Source organism: Grus americana, chromosome Z, assembly GCF_028858705.1.
Source record: "Grus americana isolate bGruAme1 chromosome Z, bGruAme1.mat, whole genome shotgun sequence".
Classification (NCBI taxonomy): Eukaryota; Metazoa; Chordata; class Aves; order Gruiformes; family Gruidae; genus Grus; species Grus americana.
The window spans coordinates 10431882-10451044 of record NC_072891.1 but is presented as its reverse complement, the minus strand read 5'-3'; the positions used below and the strand labels follow the sequence as shown (position 1 = coordinate 10451044).

Genomic DNA, 19163 nt, shown 5'->3' with positions numbered 1-19163 from the left:
ATGGGAGAGAGGAGCTGGAAAAGCGACAAGCACCACTCCTGTACCTCCCAAAATAAAATCGTCTTTACTAGAACCAGATGAAACTGTTTCCTACCATTGTTACGGTAATTGCCTGCAGGAGGTGAGGAAGCCCGGAGCCAGGACAAAGCCAGGAGGGTGCAGCCTATGGAGGGATACCGGCAGCAATTGCTATGCCCTAGGCTAGAACCAGAGAGCTATGGGACTGACAGAAAGCCATTAAATCCCCCTGCCCCCACACTATGACATCACTGATAACATAAGCACCACCCTGGGGCTGGCAGAGCAGTGGCACAAGCCCCGTTCAGTTTGCTGCGTGGGCTGCAAGCCCCCAGCCCCACGCAGTGCTGTTCATCCAGTGGGGCATCCCCGGGATCCTCTGGGACTCCAAACGCTTCTGTGCCAGTGGGCTGCTGCACCATGTTTCTCTTCTCCAATAAACACAAGACCCCTGTCAGCACTTACACCGACTCCTACCGCCCGCCATGCTCTATCAAAAAGACCTACCATGAGCAGGATCTACAGCAGCTCTGGAAAGAAAACAAGTTTGTGACCCAGGTAAATGCTGCAGGAGGAGGAAACTTCAGGGTTTCTACCCCTACCCAGCCAGCTGCGGATGGTCGGTGTTGGGCAGGTGGGTGGCATGGGGACTCAGGGGATGCCTCGCTACATGTGTGTAATGGGGAGGGTCGTGCTCCCTGGTTAGGAAAGCAGTTGACATCCCACAGGCTGTGCTCACTGGCCTCTTGTCCCCTGGAGCTGCACCCCATAGTGGGTTTGGGCTCTCAGGGCTGGCGGTCACCAGCACAAGAGCTCACACATCAGCCCTGTCCATCAGGTTTCAGAGTGCTCAGGGGATAGGATCTGCTGAGGAAGGGGAAACTGAGGCAGTGCCAGGGCACAGCCCAGGGCTGATATGTGACATGGTGGCAAAGGGGGGGGGAGGGCAGATCAGGTAGCTCTGAGAGCTGCTTCAACACACAACCCGCAGGTGCAGCTGCGGGGGGGCCTTCCATGCCAGGGGGGACCATGGAAAGGGCTGGGGTGAGTTCTTAGCACCAAAAAACCCTTCCCAGCCCTAATCCTGGAGAAGGAGGGATCCTTGAGCCATGGCCTCACTGCAGGGAGTATCTGTGGAACTTGCAACCTTCCACACACGGGCTGACAAGTGCACAGGCTCCGATGAAATGCACACTGCAAACTGGCTCATCTCTTGCAGCCATGTGCATTATAACGAGGGAGCCAGCAGAGGGCATGGAGAGGTGTGTCGCTGCTCTGCAGGGACAGAAAGGGCTGGTACAGCCAGGGCACCCATCTGCCTCACAAGACTCCAGCCCTCTTGGGCTTTGCAAGCTGTAGGATATTGGTTTGCTCCCATAACTCCCTTCTCAACCTCTCCTGGCCCCATACCTGGCCGTCCCAGTGCACCTACCACATCTCCCTCTCTGGAAGGTGCCCAGATGCCTATTGACACCCCGGATGCAGGAGGAGAGGAGCCAGTGACACCCAGCCACCCTCTGTCCCCTGGTTTTGGGCGAGTGAGAAGCTTTAGGGGGGAAACACAGTGCTACTATGACCCCCATGCGAAGGGAGACTTGGTGCTCAGATCTCCAGCTGTGTCTCCAGCATTAGACCCTGCCCAGTAATCAGCTTCACCATGTGCCCCAACACCTGCAAAGACAGGTGCTGCAACGTGGCCTGGATGTCTCTCCCCGCTCTCCGCTGTCTGTAGGGATTAATGATGCCTCCAGTGCAAAATCCGACAAGCCAAGGTCAGCCCGAGCAGCTGATTAAGACATCAGTGCAGGAGTGCTACAGGAACACCATCACTGCCTACTGGCCCGAGAAGTACTGGCTGTCCAGGTCCAAAGGTACTGCCGAGGTCCCAGCTGTCCCCCTGTGTCACACAGGACATGTCCCCATGGGGTCGGAGGGCTGAGGGTGCCAGCAGCAGCTCTGTTCATCCCCCTTTTTGCACCCTCTGTGCCCACCCCATGCCAAAGGGACCCTCCCACAGCATCTGCGCTTGTGGCTTTGCTGCAGCTTCCCTGCCTGATCCCCACACTGAGGCTGTCCCAGGGATGTCTGCAGGTTCCCAGGGTTCCCTCCCTCGGTGGTCCCTAAATACCCCCTGGTGCCTGAGAAACACCTTTCTGCCACCCCATAACCCCCAGAGACCACAAGTGACCAATGAGCTGAAACTGGTGGGTATCACTTCCATCAGAGATCCCTTAACAAGGACCTCAGGAGCAGCACCTCTGATGTGTCCCCTGGTTCTGTGACATTGCATTTTGAGGAGAGGGGGAACAGTCGAGTCCCTTCAGCTGTCCCCCTGCATCCCCAGCACTACAGGACACCCCTGCCTATTGCTTTTGCATTGCAGAGAAGTACAACCCAGTTTTTGTCAACGAGAACAAATACATCTCCTGGAGAACAAGTCCCTACAACAGCATAGCCTGGAATAGGCACTCGTCTTACCTCCCGCTCCTGCACAAGGTAGAGTCCAGCCCCCCAGCCCTCCCCCAAACTGGAGCCATCTCAGGTTCTGCCAGCACCTCAGGTTCTGCAACGAAAGTGTGGCAATCCTGCAAGGGCTGCCATCAATCCTTGCAGGAAACAAGGACGGAGACCTTCCTGCACAGCATACCCGGACCATACATCCCAAAGCCCACCTGCCTCAATCAATTTGGTAACTGCCCTCACCCTGTCCCTGTGCTCCCTGTAGCTGTGCCTGTGCCATGCCAGCAGCCATCCTTACTCTCGCAATCCCTCCACTTTGCAGAGAGGGATATGGTAGCCAACATGTTGCACAGGCTGTCATGCCACTCCCCACCATCTCTGCAGCCTCTGTACACCATGACAGGGAGGGGGCCCTTCCAGGGCTACTACAGCCCCTGCTCTGGGCGCCACTACTGCCTGCGAGGGATGGACTACTATGTTGATGGGGCCTCTGCCACCAGAAGGCATCTCTATGCACTACGAGAGAGGGCTGTAAGGTTGGGATGGCTTTGGTTGGTGGGGATGGGATGGGTTGCTTTGGGTTGGGATGGGTTGGAATGGAATGGATATGACCCCCCTTGCCCTCGGTGCCACTGCTCACCCTGCCTCCTCTGTCTTTTGCAGGAGTATCCCGTGCTGCAGTTACAGCCCCAGAGCAGTGTTCTGTACATCTGCACATGGCCCCCAGCCACCCTCCCTGTGCAGGAGCCCTAGGTGCACACAGATTCAGAGTGGGGGGGGAGCCCTCCAAGCCGGTTGCCCTGGGGGGAAAAGCCTATTATTTTTTTCTAATGCCAGCCAGCCAGCCACTAGCTCTCTTTTCATTAGGGTTTCAAACAAAATTGCTCAGAGGGTTATTCTGGGGATGATGGTGCAGACTGCAGACCCTGTGGGATAGTGGGTCCCGTCACAGTGCCCATGCAGGCAGTGATGCAGCCGCTGCACATCCATCTTGCAGGCTAAGTGGACGTGACCAGGGAGGGCAGGACACCATTGTGGTGCTGGGCTGTGCAGCATGTTGTTGCTATCTATGGAGAAGCAGTTGCCAATTTTACTCTCAGGACAGGTGTTCCTATGCTTGGTCTCATCCAGTGGTCCTCTGGACTGTATGCCACCTGAAATCTTGCTGGCGTCTTAGCATCTCCCAGATTTTGGGGGCACATCAGTCTTTCTTGTGCTGCTCTTGTATTTTCAGTTGTCATTGTTTGCTCTTCTTATCCAAGAATCCATTCCCTGGTCATGCTGTTTGTTATATGGTAATCGGCCATGTCCTTCACCCGCTGCAGGTCCGCAGCACTGTTTAATCCCCACATGTTTACCTTTAGTATGTCTCCATTGCCGAGGCAGCTTTTTTCAGCCCTGGGGAAGCAGCGGGGGGAGAGGGGAGGCTGTTCAACCAGCTTACCAGCTTAGTCATCACTCTGCTACTGCATCAAACCACCCACCCTCCTCCATAGGCCAAAATTAGGCGTCAGGCTTTGCAGAAAATGTGCAATTGGCTTTAAATTCCTGAGCCCAGAAACCAAAACCAAACATCAACAACAACAAACAGGGAGTGCTGGGTTCCCCATAGATGTTCCTATGCCTGAAACCTGGCGAGATGTTTCTCAAGGTCTTTTCCACTGGGAAACAGGGAGATTTTCCTGGACTGGCATGACACTGGGAATTAAGGCTTTAGGAAGATCACAGTGCAAGAGAGGGTGGGAGACCCGCTGGAAGCAGCTCACTGAGATGGCAATGACAGGGAGCTTCAGCTCTTCTGCCTGGGCTTCACTTTGGCCTCAGCACCCAAAGACACACAGCAAAGTGGATGGGGACAGCTGCATGTCCGCTGCTCGCTCCTAAGCAATGCTGGCAGCCAGAAGCAGGTTTTCTGCTCTTCTTCCTCACCGAAATTTTGTCCTTCCATGGCTGATAACTTTATCTGCTCTTCTAGGTGGGACACAAGCCACTTCCGGAAGACAGGAGGAGTCCACAGAGGCAGCTACATCGTCCACCCTGAGTTTGTCTCAGAGGCTTACTCTGCACCTTAGCACTGGTGAAAAGCAAAAACGGGCTTTCATTAAAACTAGCTTGGGCAACTGTTCCCCTCAGACCCTTTCCTACAGGCTGGGGAAGTCCCTGGGAAGGGGGGAGAAACTTCCGTTACTGCTGGGCACTTTTAACAGCCGTCAGGGGCTGGTACCCTGTCACCACCCACAAGCTGGAGACCAAGAAAGCATGCAAGGAAAAGCTCTCAGAGCATAGTAATACAGCCAGAAATAGAAGCAGTCGTTGATACCCGTGTTTGTCAACTTCATGCTGGGCTGCTGAGGACATGCTTGCTTTTGCCAAGTTACCCAGGAAGACCTGCCATCCATCTGGGATGCCAAGCACGCACACGGGCTAAATAAGGAGGGGGACTTGAAAGCAGTACATAATTAATGAAGGCATGAAATACCCTTTTCTGACTAAGGAGTGGGAACAAAGCATCAGTGGGGAACACCACCCGGCGCCTGCCACACACACTGCAGATCATAAACCCACGGTGCTGTGGTTGCTGTGGTTGCTGTGGGGAGGGATCCTCCAGCACAGAGCCACCTGGGGCTCCACGTCCCCGTGGGGCAGCACCGCTGCCGCGCCGTGCCCAACCCAAGCAGCACCCGAACTCCGCATGGGGCAGGGAAACCCCGATGTAAACCCCGTCTGCCAGCAGCTGGATCACCCGGAGCACCCCAGTACAGCCCCACCAGTGCCAAAACCCAAGTGCCCCCCGGCACAGCCCCAGCGGCTACAACATCCCCCGGTGAGCCTCAGCGGCTCCAACCCCCGGGGCGGCCGCGGCGGGGGCGGGCTGGGGCCGAACTACATCTCCCAGCGGGGAGCGCCGCGGCGGGGCGGGCTGGGGGGGCCGGGCCGGGGCGGGGCAGCGGGGAGCGCCCAGCCCCGGAACCGCTGCTGGCGGCAGGCTGCGCTCAGCCCCGCTCCCAGTGCGCTCAGCCCGGGGTCCCCTCTCCGCCCCGTCCCCGGCGTCCCGTAGAGCTCAGCTATGGCCCGGTGCCGCCGGTAAGTTTGCCGGCTCCCGGGGCTGCCCTCCGGGGAAGGATGCAGCAGCCCCCGGGGCAGGTTTGGGGTGTGCGGTCGCCGGCGTGGGGGGGATGACAGAGCCCGGAGACACGTCCTCGGCTCTGCTGGCAAGGTGCAGCTTCAACTTTTGCTGCTAGACAGAAGTTTGGCTGTGAAAACTTAAGCAGTTGGTTTATGCAGTGCATGTGCTGGGTTGGATTTGGAGTGGTTACTGTGACAGCCCCTCCATCAGCAAGCGTCAGCAGCGGCGACCAGCAGCCAAAGCTGTTTTAGAAAGCACAAATCCTTCTTTCTCTTTTTCCTCTCCCTCTTGGGATACTTGTGATGCCCAAAGGGCAAGTGCCCAGCGCAGCAGACACTCACACAGCCTGGTGGGAGGTGAGGTCAGGGGGCTGTGTCTGCATGACTGGATCTGCACATGGAAGAGCTGCCAGGGAGCAAGGGATGGATGATTGCTTTTGGCCCAGGGTTGTCCAGCATCATTGGCTATTGGGTACAGATGGAAATTCATGGTCCTGAGTCGCCAACCCAGCTCCATAAGCCATCCACCACTCTCTGGACCTGCCAGCACCTGGAGTTTCATGGTGATTCAATGTCTGGAAAATTGCAGGGGCCATGCAAGAGGGATGTGCTTAGGTTTCCATTTCTTCTCCATATCGCGTTGTAGTGCTTGGATGTTGGGGTGGGCTCAGGTTTCAGCCTGCCTCAGCATCCGAAATGCTGAGTGCTCCCAAAGCACTGAATGGGCTCTTCTAAGAAAGGATCTAGAGGGGCAAAATGGGGCACCGAGTCCTGCAGTGGGATGGTTTGTCTTGGAGGATGAAAATGAGCAGGAGTGAGATTAACGCCCGAGAGAGCACTGGGGAGAGAGGCTATTGGAGTGATAAGGTGGTAGATGAAGCACATCTTGTACCAGCAGGAATTGGGCTGGGGAACCAAAGGACGGTGGCAAAGACACCAAAATCTTTATAGCTGTGTGTCTTACATGACACATATGGCAAATGAAATAAACTAATAGCGGACTGATGCCTCGCACCAGGGTTTCATAGACCTGCCCACAGGACCAGCCCTGCTGGGCAATGTCCATGCTGCTGCTGGCTCCTTCGGTGGGAACGATGAAACTATTGCAGTTATTGCTGTTGTTTCTTTTTTGGGCAGAGATTTCTATCATCCTGGCCTGCTACCACATGGAACTCCTTGTATTTGGTGTTTTGCTTTCACCACCATCAGGCATGAGCAGGGTGGTTTTAGTGGATGCCTCTCCAAGAGCTGCTGGCCCCACAGGTGCTAAGGAGCTGGCTGCTGGGCTCTGTGTTACCCCATGGACGATGGCCTCAGGGCCAGACCGCCTCCTGCTCCTCCAGGGGCTATAGGACATCTCCAGATGTCACAGAGATGTCCTCAAAGGGAAGGCACCAGAGCTTTCTCTTCAACACGTGCAATGCACTTTGATACTGAGTGTACCAGGAGAGCTCACTTTGTTTTAAAGGCTCCACAAATCTTTGCAGCTCAGACAAATTCAGGTGCCGTGATGTGCCTCCAGGCAGAGAAAAGCAAGAGCTCTCGGTCATGGTTTAGTCATGAGCCCGCAGCACCGTAAGCAGTGTGCAGGGTTAAAGTGAAAACCCAGCGCATCAAAACTTCATCATGCTAATTAGCGCAGAGTGAAGAACAAAGAAAGACAACGTTGTAAAGGGGGAATTGTCAGGGGTGTTAAATATTAAGTCATTTGATGCCAGAATTGACTCCCAGTGGCTTTTTTTGTATTCATTGTCAGGCATTGGACAAGATGTCTAAATGGGTTTGGAGCATCAGCTGACACTGGCAGCTTTAAGGGGCGTAACTGGGCTGTAAAGTGATGATTCCTACAATATAGGTGAAAGTATTAAAGGCTGGGCACAGCTAATGCTGCAGCTTCGGATCTCCTGTCACGTCTTGCAGATGGAGCAAGGTACTGGCAGCGCGTCTGCACTTTGCAGATGAGCTCTATTCATGTGGCCTCCTTGGATTTGGGGTTTATCCTCTAGGTTCCTGGTGCTGTTTAATCCTGGCTTACAAACCAGCCAGCAGCAGCAGGGCTCCTTATTTCTTTTCCCTCAAGGCAGCCTCATTACTCTACTGAATCATGACTCTGCTTAAAATCACCAGACTTGGGAAAGAAAAAAACCCCAAACCCTGGGTTGGTTTTTATTTTGCTTTCTGATTCTGGAGAGCCTGAGAACACAGGAGGGGACGAGCCTTCACCGGCCCTTCCCACTCATCTGACAGGGAGGCGAGATGCCAGCCCAAATCCCGCGACTCCGGGAGCACCCTTTGCGCTGCTGCGATGCCTGCGGCAGCTGCCTCTTAGCTGAGTGCCTCTGCCTCAGCACACCCCAGCCGGAGGGTTGGCTGCTCACGCATCCGTCACAGTGCCTGAGAAAACACGCCGGTGACATACTGGGTCCCCTCCTCCTGCCCGCGGACACATGCTGCTCAGGGCGCAGCCAGCTCGTAGCCCCAAAACACCACCGCACGATAAAGAGAGGACGAAGCTGCTGGGGACATGGAGACATAGCAGCACTTATATTTTATGTGCTTAAAAAGCCATCTGTGGCAGAGCCAGGCAGCAGGCAGGGATCCCCGGGAGGTACTGGATGGGTAAGTACCGGCACCGTGCCCCTGACGGGATGAGCCCCTCTTGGCTGGGGCTGTCCTTATCTGACAGCCGTGTGCTACTGGGAATTTGCTGCCGTGTATTGCCACAGAGGCAGCAGCCCCAACAGGAAGCATCTGTCCCTTTGCAGGAGGTGCACAGAGCTGCCCCACCGCAGCCTTTCCCCGAGCCCCTGAGGCCAGGCAGCATGTCAGTCCCTGCTGCAACCGCAGTGGGGACGGTGAAGGCAGGGGTGCCCTGGGAAGGAGGCACCGTGTCCTCCCTGCTGTCCCTGTCCTGCTGAGGCAGAGTCGCTGCCCTGGCTCAGGGGCTGGGGGTCTGTGCCCCCCACATTCACCCTGGCGTGGCTTGTGCACCGTGGGGATAAACCCAGGGCCCCAGTGTGATCTGGTGTGGTATTCGGGGGGGACCCTTGTGGGAGGCTCTGCAGGTCTGGGGGAGGTATCAGTGCCTCTGATCTGGGGGGGGGGGGGGGGGGCGCGGGCGGGCAGGGTGTGCAGGGAGCAGCTGACGCTACTGCTAGGTGCTTCCCTGCCCAACCTGCTCCCATCATTGCAAGCAGCTGGACCAGTGATTTCACCCTTTATGACTCCAAAAAGCCCTCCAGAGATCTCCAGTGCTGCTTACACCTCTCCAAAGCAGATTAAACCCCTGGGAGAGGTTTGCTCATCTCCCTTCTCAGGTTTGCAAAGTCCCTTTGGCAGGACTGGTCCCCCATGGGGGATTGCAGAATGGGCACATGGAGTCTTTTTTTGCCCCCCACAGCTGTTTTGCAGACAAGTAATTTCCCCCTTAACTTGCCATCCTAATTCACTGCTCTTTTATGGGATTGGAGATGCCTCCTGGTGAAATCTGCTGTGTTTCCTTAGCTTGATTCCTGCCAAGATGTTTGGGGAGGAGGCAGCAGCACCTTGCACTGGAGGGGAGGGTTTCCCAGCATCCTGGTGTGGGAAATGGGTGCGTGTCCCTGGCATGAGCTTGTCCCCCAGCATGGTTCAGACCTGACCCCGCTGGGGCGATAGGAACCAGTTAAACGTTATTGACCCTCTTTAGACAACTGTCCTAATTGCCAAATTACTGGGGTTAGTGGTGCTGTGGGTCTCACAGCCCCGTGGTTAGCAGCGGTGTTGGTAAAAATAGAAGCAGTCAAAAGATGGATTTTTATTTTTACTCCATAAAGTGTGTCCTGCTCAGATGTTTTGCTTTCATCTTGAGTTGAGGCAAGACAACTTGCAGCTTCCACAGAACAGGAAGAAAAAGCTTTGTTTTGGGTCAGCTGGGAAGCTCCAGCGCAGCAAGCTGCGAACGTGCTGTTTGTCTTTGACACTCTCCCTTCCCGTTTGGGGTTTTTTTTTTTTTGTTGTTGTTTTTTTTTGAGGAGTTAAAGGTCACCACAATGTCATCTTGGAGCAAAATAACAACTTTGCATTCCAAAAAAAATGTTGAAACAGGCTTTGCCTGAGCAGGCACCTCTGCGGGCTGCAGCTTGCGAGTGTGAGGTGGCAAGCGTCTCCGGGGAGCTGGTGAGACTTAGCTTTCGTCTGGGACGGAGCCAAATCACCAACTGGAGAACGTACATTTTGTTAAAAAGGCAAAAAACTAGAGGGGCCAGACGGGCACAGAGCAAGATCCTGTTTTTTGGAGACTTCCTGTTTTTAGAAACCCTGGCCCATTGGTGCTCTGGTCAATGCCTGCAAACACCCTTCTCAGCGTCTTTGTTGGAGTGGTACCTGAGTGGGTGGTGTCCATCAGCCCAGGGCAGCCACAGGGGTTTGATCCTGACCCATCCAGAGTGACCAGAGCAGGATTAAATTCACTAGCTCAGACACCTGGCTTGCACATCCTTCTGAGCCAGATCAGTGTCCAATGGCCACAAAAGGCTGCAAAACCCTTCTTAAAAGCCACATTATTTCTCTACTGGCAGCGGCAGTGACGGCTCCTTCATGTATGTCATGACTTCCAGCCCATGGGGGGAAAGGAAAGAAACAGCCTAAAAATAGAGCAGCTTCAAAGTAGTTCATAAATAATAAACTTGCCTCCTGAAAGGGAGATGAAAATCCAGAAACTCCCTAAAGCCCTGGGAGCTGCTGTCAGTTTTACATGGAGTGAGGAGGTGTCTGTCCCTGCAGCAGCAGTATTGGCCATTTCTTGGGCTTAAAACCCTAAATGAGAACTGGGAAAGAAGACCCAATTTATTTCCTCTCTTTTTTCCAGAAAACATGAAAACTTCAAAAAGTTCTTTTCCGTTATAATTTGCAAGTCCTGCTCAGTGGAGGCTGCATTTTATTTCCCCCCCTCCTTGAGCTTTGCAGTACCCAGATAAGGCACACATGAGACACAAGTGTGCCTCTGGTAGTGACAGGTATTTGCATCTCCCTCTCCGGCATCCCAAAAATTCCCAGTCCTGAGAGGAGGCGAGCTCATTTGGACTCAGCATACCCATCTGTATTTCCAAAAGCATCCTACCACTTGTGGCTTCGCTCACTGTGCTGGTTTTGGCTGAGACCCTTCTGCAAACATTCCTTCCCTCCATCCCTGGTACAATCCTGCACTGCTTCTGTTTCACCCTAAAGCCAAGGAGAGGTTGATAGAGGGTATGAAGGTTTTCCAAACACAGATTCACAGATTGGTAGGGGTTGGAAAGGAGCTCTGGAGATCATCTAGTCCAACCCCCTGCTAAAGCAGGATCACCTAGAGCAGGCTGCACAGGATTGTGTCCAGGCGGGTTTTGCATCTGTCCAGAGAAGGAGACTCCACAAGCTCTCTGGGCAGCCTGTCCCAGTGCTCTGTCACCCTCAGAGTGAAGAAGTTTTTCCTCACGTTCAGATGGAACGTCCTGTGTTCCAGTTTGTGCCCATTGCCCTTTGTCCTGTCACTGGGCACCACTGAGAAGAGTCTGGCCCCATCCTCTTGACACCCACCCTTTAGATATTTATAAGTGTTGATGAGATCCCCTCTCAGTCTTCTCCAGACGAGACAGCCCCAGCTCTCTCAGTCTTCCCTCATACGAGAGATGCTCCAGTCCCCTCATCACCTCTGTACCCCTCTGCTGGACTCTCTCCAGTAGTTCCCTATCTGTCTTGAACTGGGGAGCCCAGAACTGGACACAATATTCCAGATGTGGCCTCACCAGGGCAGAGTAGAGGGGCAGGAGGACCTCCCTGGACCTGCTGGCCATGGTCTTCTTAATGCACCCCGGGATGCCATTGCTCTTCTTGGCCATGAGGGCTCACTGCTGGCTCAAACACGGCATCCTCCCACCGTCTCCTCCCTGCCTTTACCACCCAATTTTTGCTGGGCTCAGCTGCCCTTGCATCACACGTGTTGGTGGGTGAGGGCCCCATTCCCCTCCTGGGGGGCAGGATCCAGCCCTGGCTGACACAGTTGGGATGGTTGGAGCTGCCCTCATCCCATGCCAGAGCTCCCCCGGCAGCGAGTGAGTGCTCTGTGGGATTTGGCCGTGGGACAAGTCGTTTAGCTAAACCTATCGCCTCTTCAGGCTAATCGCTTCCTAATGCCTCTGTAATCCCATTTAAAGCAACTGGCAGCCTAGAAAGTTACCGGCCACCAGGGAAAGGTTAAAATGACCCATCCAGCAACAAAAAAGTTCTCCCAGCTGCAAGATCTGGCCCAATACATGCTTCAAGATAAATATAAAATGCTGTATGCTTTGTTGAGCCTGTGCACAGATGCCGCTCCAGGTTTACACCTGGGCATCCCTGTAGTAGAGCAGCAGGGTTTAGGTAATGCTCAGGATCTCTTTCTGCTTTACTTGTCCTTTTTTGGGGAAAAAGGTCTGTTCGAGGTACAGAGGAAAATGTGCTCCAGCTTGTCATGCATGTGGCAGGGAGAGGGTTTGGTATTTCATGTTCAATCTTTTTCTTCCTTTTTTTTAAAAAAAAAGAAACCAACCCCTTTAGAGGGAGTAGCTGCAACCAGCTTCATTTGTGCCCCAAAAGAGGGGTTTTTTCCTCCAGTTTTCCCCAGAGCCGGCAGGCTTACAGCCCCAGGGCTTGGGGAGGAGGTGTGCCAGTGTTTGCTGGCGCTAGGCAGGTACCCACCAGCTGGTCTGCGGCTCTGCAGCTCCTCTCCTTCCTCTGCTCCTTCTGCGGCCAGGTTTGTTTCTCACTGTCCCGTGTCCTTACTTTACTTTTTCCCTCTGGATCCCCAGCGCTGTGCTTGGCTGAGCCCAGCCAGCCCGCGGCCAAGGAAAAGCCATTAGGCTCTTGGCACAGCCCGCTTCCCTGGGGCCACGCAGAGGGGAGCAGGCTGGAGCTGAGACACAGCCCAGAGCCATGCTGGAGGGAGAAAGAGCCCTTTGGAGGTCCTGCACTGCTTGCTCCCAACAAAATTAGCTTTTCTCCTACCCAGAGCCATTGTAGGGATCTGCATGCATGGCAGGAGCAAGCCGCTCTCCTCCTGCTTGGGGCTGCTGGCATGGTACCTCCTGCAGCCATGCTTTGCTGCACAACACACCCTCTACATGCTCCCCCCAAAACCAGCCATGAGCCACCGGTACCCCAGCCCTATTTGGCCATCCAGGAGCTGCAGAGAAGCAGGGATTTACCCACCTTTGCTGCAAAGCATCACCTGGCTGGAGCAGAGAGGGCATGCTGGGGATGGGGAGGGGACGGGGCTGCGGATGAGCTGAGTTAAAGCTGTCAGGGAGGCAGTTTGATTAAAATTAGGAGTGGCCGCCTGGAATTCATTACGTGGTGTCTTTTATGGCTTTTAGCCCTGTCCCTTAAAGATGCTGTCAGTGCGCTGATCTAGCTCCTGCTCAGCCTCTTCCTATCCCCTCTCAGTCTCCGCTCGTGCCTCACTGAAACTCTTACCCCCCCAAAAAAAAAAAAAATTATGGCAATGATTTGTTCCTTATTGCTCTGGGGTTGTTCTCTATGCATGTTGTCTGCCCAGGGTAATTGGAGATGGTGTCTGGTCCTCAGCATACAGCACCTGGCATGGCACAGCCCGGCAGTGGGGGGCTATGGGGAGCTGCTGAAATTGAGACGGCAAATGGATGACAAGCCATCCCTTGATTCAGAGGTTCTTCTGAGACTATTTATATCCCCTTCTTTTTCAGAGACAGGTGCTCTGGGACTCAGCGGAGGTAGGAGCTCTCCTAACAGTCCATTCTCTTCTCCTGAGAGCCCGAAACTTGATGCAAAGAGATCTTCCTTACCAATCCCTGCAAAAAGTTCTAAAGGAAACGGAGTGCCATGTACACCTTCCTGCCTGAGAACTTCACGCCAGTGAAGCAGAAGCCCTCCAAGGAGCTGAGGCCCATGCTCGGGGCCATCTTGCTGGGCCTCATCCTCTTCATCGCTGCTGTGGTGGCCTGGTGCTACTACACAGTGTCCCTGCGGAAAGCTGAGCGGCTCAAGACGGAGCTGATGGACCTGCGGGCAGACGGCTTTGTCATCAGAAACCAGCACGGGGAGGTGGTCTTCCGTCTGGCCTTCCGCTCGGGCACCCTCGACCTGGAGTCATGCTCCAAGGAGGGCGAGATTTTGAGCTGCACACGGTCGGGTGGGGGGCCGCTCAACTTCTTCATCCAGACGGTGAAGCCCAAGGACACGGTGATGTGCTACCGTGTGCGCTGGGAGGAGCTGGCGGCCGGCCCGGCAGTGGAGCACACCATGTTCTGGGAGGACGCCCACTGGTACGGGGGCTCGGAGATGAGCACCCAGCACTGGCCCATCCGCCTGGCTGGCTACCAGGAGCCTGTACCCTACGTGACGAGTGACGTCTACTCCTTCCGTGACAGCTTTGGCGGCATCCTTGAGCGCTACTGGCTCTCCTCCAAGGCGGCGGCCATCAAGATTAACGACTCCGTGCCCTTCCACCTGGGCTTCAATGCCACCGAGCGCACCCTCTTCTTCCAGGCTCGCTACAAGGACTCGCCCTACAAGCCCCCACCGGGGCAGCAGCCCTTCCCTGAGCTCAGCTACCGGGTCTGTGTGGGCTCCGACGTCACCTCCATCCACAAGTACATGGTGCGCAGGTACTTCAACAAGCCCTCCAAGATCCCTGCTGAGAATGCCTTCCGATACCCCATCTGGTCCACCTGGGCTCTCTACAAGAACAATATCGACCAGGATAAACTCTTGAGATTTGCTGAAAAAATCAAGAAATACCATTTTAACTGCAGCCACATTGAAATCGATGACATGTACACACAAGCCTATGGGGACTTTGACTTTGACCCTGTCAAGTTTCCCAACGTGACAGAGATGTTTGCAAAACTGAGGGAGGATGGGTTTAAGGTCACCTTGTGGACTCACCCTTTCATAAACTACAATTCCTCCAATTTTGGGGTGGGAATTGAGCGTCAGCTGTTCATCAAGGAGCCGTCGGGGCGGCTGCCAGCCATGGTGGAGTGGTGGAATGGCATCGGGGCCATCCTGGACTTCACCAACCCGGCAGCCCGGGACTGGTTCCAGAGCCACCTGCGCCAGCTCCGACACAAGTACGGCATCTCCTCCTTCAAGTTTGACGCGGGTGAGACCAGCTACCTGCCCAAGCAGTTCAGCACCTTCCGCCCACTCTCAGACCCCAGCATCTGGTCACGGCGCTACACGGAGATGGCCATCCCCTTCTACGAGCTGGCTGAGGTGCGAGTGGGCTACCAGTCACAGAACATCTCCTGCTTCTTCCGCATCATTGACCGCGACTCCGTCTGGGGCTACGAGCTCGGCCTCAAGTCCCTTATCCCCACTGTGCTCACTATCAGCATGCTGGGGTACCCTTTCATATCTGCTGACATGATCGGGGGGAATTTTTTCCCCAACAAGACAGATGGTGCGGTGGAGATCCCCGACCGAGAACTGTACGTGCGGTGGCTGGAGCTGTCGGCCTTCATGCCCTCCATGCAGTTCTCCATTCCGCCCTGGCTCTATGACAAGGAGGTGGTGGAGATTGCGCAGAAATTCACGGAGCTCCATGAGTCGCTGGTGGCCCCGCTGCTGCTAGAGCTGGCCGGGGAGGTCACGGACACGGGTGACCCCATCATCCGTCCTATCTGGTGGATCTCGCCCCGTGATGAAGCCACTCACAAGATTGACTCCCAGTTCCTCATTGGTGATACCCTCATGGTGGCCCCCGTCCTGGAGATGGGCAAGCAGGAGCGCGATGTCTACCTGCCAGCGGGCAAGTGGCGCAGCTACAAGGGAGAGTTGTTTGAGAAGACCCCAGTGCTGCTCACAGACTATCCCGTTGACCTGGATGAAGTCGCCTATTTTCTCTGGGTTTCATAACAGGCTCCTCCATCAGCTTTGGGATAACCATGCCTTACTTAGGACTATGTAACAAATAGTAATTCTAATTGCACATTTCGTTTGAGACTGGGGTTGAGGAAGGGAATTAAATAGACATCACTGTACTTGGGGTAATTTTTTTTAACTGGGGGCTGTGATCTCTTTTTTTAATTTGGGGCAGGTGAGAGACTCCAGTTGGGTTATGGTAGGCAGAATTTTGTCTGTATAGTTGAGGAAGAAGTTATCACTCTGTCTGCAGACACATAGTAAACCCAATAGCTTTTCAGTGCCCAAGGATTTCAAGAAGTGGACGTTGGTTAGTGCCAGTGGGAGAATTTCTGGTCTCGTGGGAGCATTTCTGGTCTCGTGGGAGCACCCAGCACTGGGCATGGGGGTGTGTGATGTGGGAGGGTTGCTACAGCACAGCCTGCCTTAAGTTTTATAAGATGGTAAATATATTTAAAAGGACTTTTTTAAGAGCAGACAACAAACTAGAGATACATATATATCCATATATGTTTTTCCCCCCTTTGTTCTAGTGTGGCACTGGACTAAGAGGTGCCCCATGCTCCTGCTTTCCCGGGTACCAGGCAGGCCAGTTTACTCAAGTAATGTCCAGATATTTTAACTGTATGGGCTGCATATCGCTTGCTGGGGCATCTGCATCCCACCTCCTCACCCATTTAACACCCACTGCAAGGCACTTGCCTGTTTGTTTTGCCTTGGGTGTCAACATTGCCTTTCCTAGAGCAGTGCTGTCCATAGCAGCATGCCCCATTAGTCTTTTTAAAGCATTTATGGCCCCTCTTCATTACATGATTATCCTGCTCATACCATCCCTTTTGGTTTTCAAGGACAGATGACCTTTCAGGTTTGCTGCTGGCAGAAGGACTGCCTCGAGCAAAGCAGTTCTCAAAAAGTACGTGCAGTGCTTCCCCGGGAACAGAAGGTTCCCGCGAGCGGCACGTGTCTTGGATTGACGGTGACGTTTGCTGCTAGCCGGCTTGCCGGTGGGTGGAAAACACCGGCTTTTGCACTGATGGGTCTGTGCCAGCGGGTGTTCTCGCTGCACCCGCAGAAATGTTCTCATCTACCATGAAATTAAGCTAATACCCATCTCTGTCTCAGGTTGCAGTTAGACGTGATGATTTCTTGAAGGTTTTTCTGAAGCAACCCTCTTCTCTCCCTGGGAGAATTAGGGGCCTTTGTCAGGCAGCATTTGTGGTGCTGGAGGTGGAGTTGCTGTCAGAGGCTTCTGGAGGGGACATGGGGTGACATGGTCCTGCACCCCAAGTCCCTGGCAGCCAAGAGAGAGCTGCAGAGATGCCTCTTTCCCAGCTTTCCCATTTGGTTTTGTCTGGGAAGATGCATTTACAGAGAGCCATGGGCAATCTCTGCTCTGAGACAGAGCAAACAGGAATGAAGTCTGGCAGCCCTTCTCCCCAGGGCAGGACACTCCTGGCTGTGCCCTCGCTGGGAGCGTGTTTCAGGCCCTGAATTTTTAATGAGCCTCTGCAGAACTGAACTGTGTTGGCTGGGAAGGTTTGGGGCACCCTGCCCAGTCTACGGCCAGCCCAGGAGAGCTCAGCATCTGCTGGGTGTCTCATGGGATTGTGTCTGGGCTATGCGTGGGTCTGGCATGAGTCTGCCACCTGGGGAGATGGTGCTGTGTTTTGGGTAGGGTTGTCCTGCCACTGGGCTTTGTAGGAGGCAGAAAAGGAGATGCACTAAACCTGGGGTTGTGATGGAGTCCAGGAGTAGAAATCTAGTTTTTGGGGGCAAAATCTGAAGTGCATTTATAGTTAGGAAGGAAGTAAGGAAATCCAGTTTGATGGACTCTGTGGAGCATCCCTTAAGATGTGAATCTGCCCTGCATAATTTGGTGTTTCAGCCTCAAAACAAGATGCAGGGGAGCCCTGTAGGACCCTGCCCAGCTGGAGCACAAGCATGTCCCAAAGCCGGTTTCTTGTGGTTTTTAATTGTGAAGGACTCAAGTTTGTTCCCTGCCACCAGTGCAAACAGTGGTTATGTTACAAGTTACAGACACCCTCTGGCAAGGAGTTAATCCTGGAGCCCCAGCATCAGTCATCAGGGCACTGGCAGGACTTGGCCCTTGGACTGGAGGGTGGAGATTAATCTGACCACAGCCTGCAAGGATGACAGGGTGCAGAGGGGGTTTCTCCAGCCCCAGAAATGCATAAAGGCCATGCTTTAAAGGGCTCCAGCTCTTCCCTTTCAACCTTTGCCTGTGAAATACTTGTCCTTCCTTGTCATGGGAGACATTGGTTGGAAGAGATGTTGCTGCATGGCTCAGCTGCCAGTGAAGAAGTGGGATCCTCGGCACAGGACTTCATGGAAAGGATCCCAGCATGACCAGGAGATGTTGCATGTCTTCTCCTCCCCTGTGTCTGCTGTGCCACTCACCACATCCCTCACTAGTAAGGGGTGAGGCTACATGAAGAGAAATGCAGCATTCATGTTAGTATCTCATTATTAAAATGATGGGAGCAGCTGGATGAGTGCCTTCAATCTCCTCACAGTGGTTTTGGGCACTGTCAGGAAGGTCATGGAGGAAATTCTCCATCAGACACACAATTGTCCTTCTCCTCTCCTCAGAAGAAAGGATTTTATCATCAAAGTTTTAATTTTCTTTTTATTTATGAATAAATGGGTAAGATTATAGAGTACCCTTATTTTTCTAAATGTGGTAGTTAGGGCATAAGTGGCTGTGGCTATTCAGTGCTCCAGCTAGGAGAAAGGTGAAGCTGTTGGGAGGACATAAGGGATGATGCTGAAGAGCAGGTCCGTATGGGTGGCTTTCCGTGGGTCCATGGCACCAAGCCTTCCCTGCATGCTGGGGACAGGCTTAGCAGTGCTGCCTCAGGCTGTCTCACAGGCTTCTTGGTGCCCTTTCTGTCCAATTTTTTACCAAAAAACACTATTTCTAACACTATGCTGCAGTGCTGCAGGACTTGAGGACCTCTAGGACCTCGCAGACCACAAGCACTATGTGCTCAGACACCTTGGGAACACTACTAGGGAGATTTATCTGATTTATACCATGGGTCACTGGCCAAAGCAGGGTTTAGTTTGACTCAGCCAAGGAAAAGCCCTGAAACAGGTTTGGGAGTTGGATTCAGCCTTTTCCACCCCAGGCCAGAACAGACCATGGCTGAGCAGCAGGTCGATGTGATGCCCGTGTGATTGAATTTTGAAGCTTGCACTGTCGTATATCGGGTTTTCTGATGCTTGTGTTTGCACATGCCGTCCTACGTTGGACTGTAATGCTGGTGGGTTTGTTTTTAACCACTTTTCTAATTCTTAATTGTTATGAAGACAGAACTGTAACATGAATTGCCTTGATTGATATAAAATTTTGGAAAACAAAAAGAAGTTTAATTATGTCCATCTGTACCAAGTATATGGGGCTGGTGGTTCAGGAAGATTTGGGGCTTTTTTCACCCTAGACTTCTCTGAAATCAGACTTGAGATTGTTGGTTTATTTAAAGCTTGCAGCCTGCAGCTTTGACGTATGTTTTAAAGAGAGGAGCTGGCAGCCACCCTACTTTTGTGTTTGCAGTGGTAGGAGGAGACGGCCATATGGAGATGACCCACTAGATCATGGATCGCCCTCCCTTGGGTTCCAACAGCAAAGGGAATAGCTGTGC

General features: G+C 53.6%; 2 protein-coding genes across 3 annotated transcripts; both read left to right on the top strand.

The window, feature by feature from the left end:
* The first annotated feature begins 340 nt into the window (after positions 1-340).
* On the top strand, positions 341-4550 carry CZH9orf24 (chromosome Z C9orf24 homolog). Its single transcript, XM_054811201.1, has 7 exons — positions 341-576; positions 1751-1889; positions 2402-2514; positions 2632-2707; positions 2801-3014; positions 3142-3231; positions 4454-4550. The coding sequence occupies exons 1-7, from the start codon at positions 439-441 to the stop codon at positions 4548-4550; spliced, it is 867 nt and encodes a 288-aa protein (XP_054667176.1). The 5' UTR covers positions 341-438.
* Positions 4551-5442: 892 nt separating this feature from the next.
* Positions 5443-18885, top strand: LOC129199956 (myogenesis-regulating glycosidase-like). Of its 2 annotated transcripts, none has more exons than XM_054811188.1 (2): positions 5443-5562; positions 13323-18885. In XM_054811188.1, the coding sequence occupies exon 2, from the start codon at positions 13459-13461 to the stop codon at positions 15493-15495; it is 2037 nt and encodes a 678-aa protein (XP_054667163.1). In that variant the 5' UTR covers positions 5443-5562; positions 13323-13458; the 3' UTR covers positions 15496-18885. The 2 variants fall into 2 exon arrangements, with proteins under 2 accessions (XP_054667163.1, XP_054667164.1); XM_054811189.1 differs by lacking the exon at positions 5443-5562 and adding an exon at positions 7345-8223.
* The last annotated feature ends 278 nt before the right edge of the window (positions 18886-19163 follow it).

Excerpts from the sequence above, each read along its gene's own strand:
- CZH9orf24 (XM_054811201.1), top strand. The coding sequence starts at position 439 with ATGTTTCTCTTCTCCAATAAACACAAGACCCCTGTCAGCACTTACACC. Across the intron at positions 2,708-2,800 it reads CACCTGCCTCAATCAATTTG|AGAGGGATATGGTAGCCAAC; the intron begins GTAACTGCCCTC and ends TCCACTTTGCAG. Across the intron at positions 3,232-4,453 it reads TCCCTGTGCAGGAGCCCTAG|GTGGGACACAAGCCACTTCC; the intron begins GTGCACACAGAT and ends CTGCTCTTCTAG.
- LOC129199956 (XM_054811188.1), top strand. The coding sequence starts at position 13,459 with ATGTACACCTTCCTGCCTGAGAACTTCACGCCAGTGAAGCAGAAGCCC.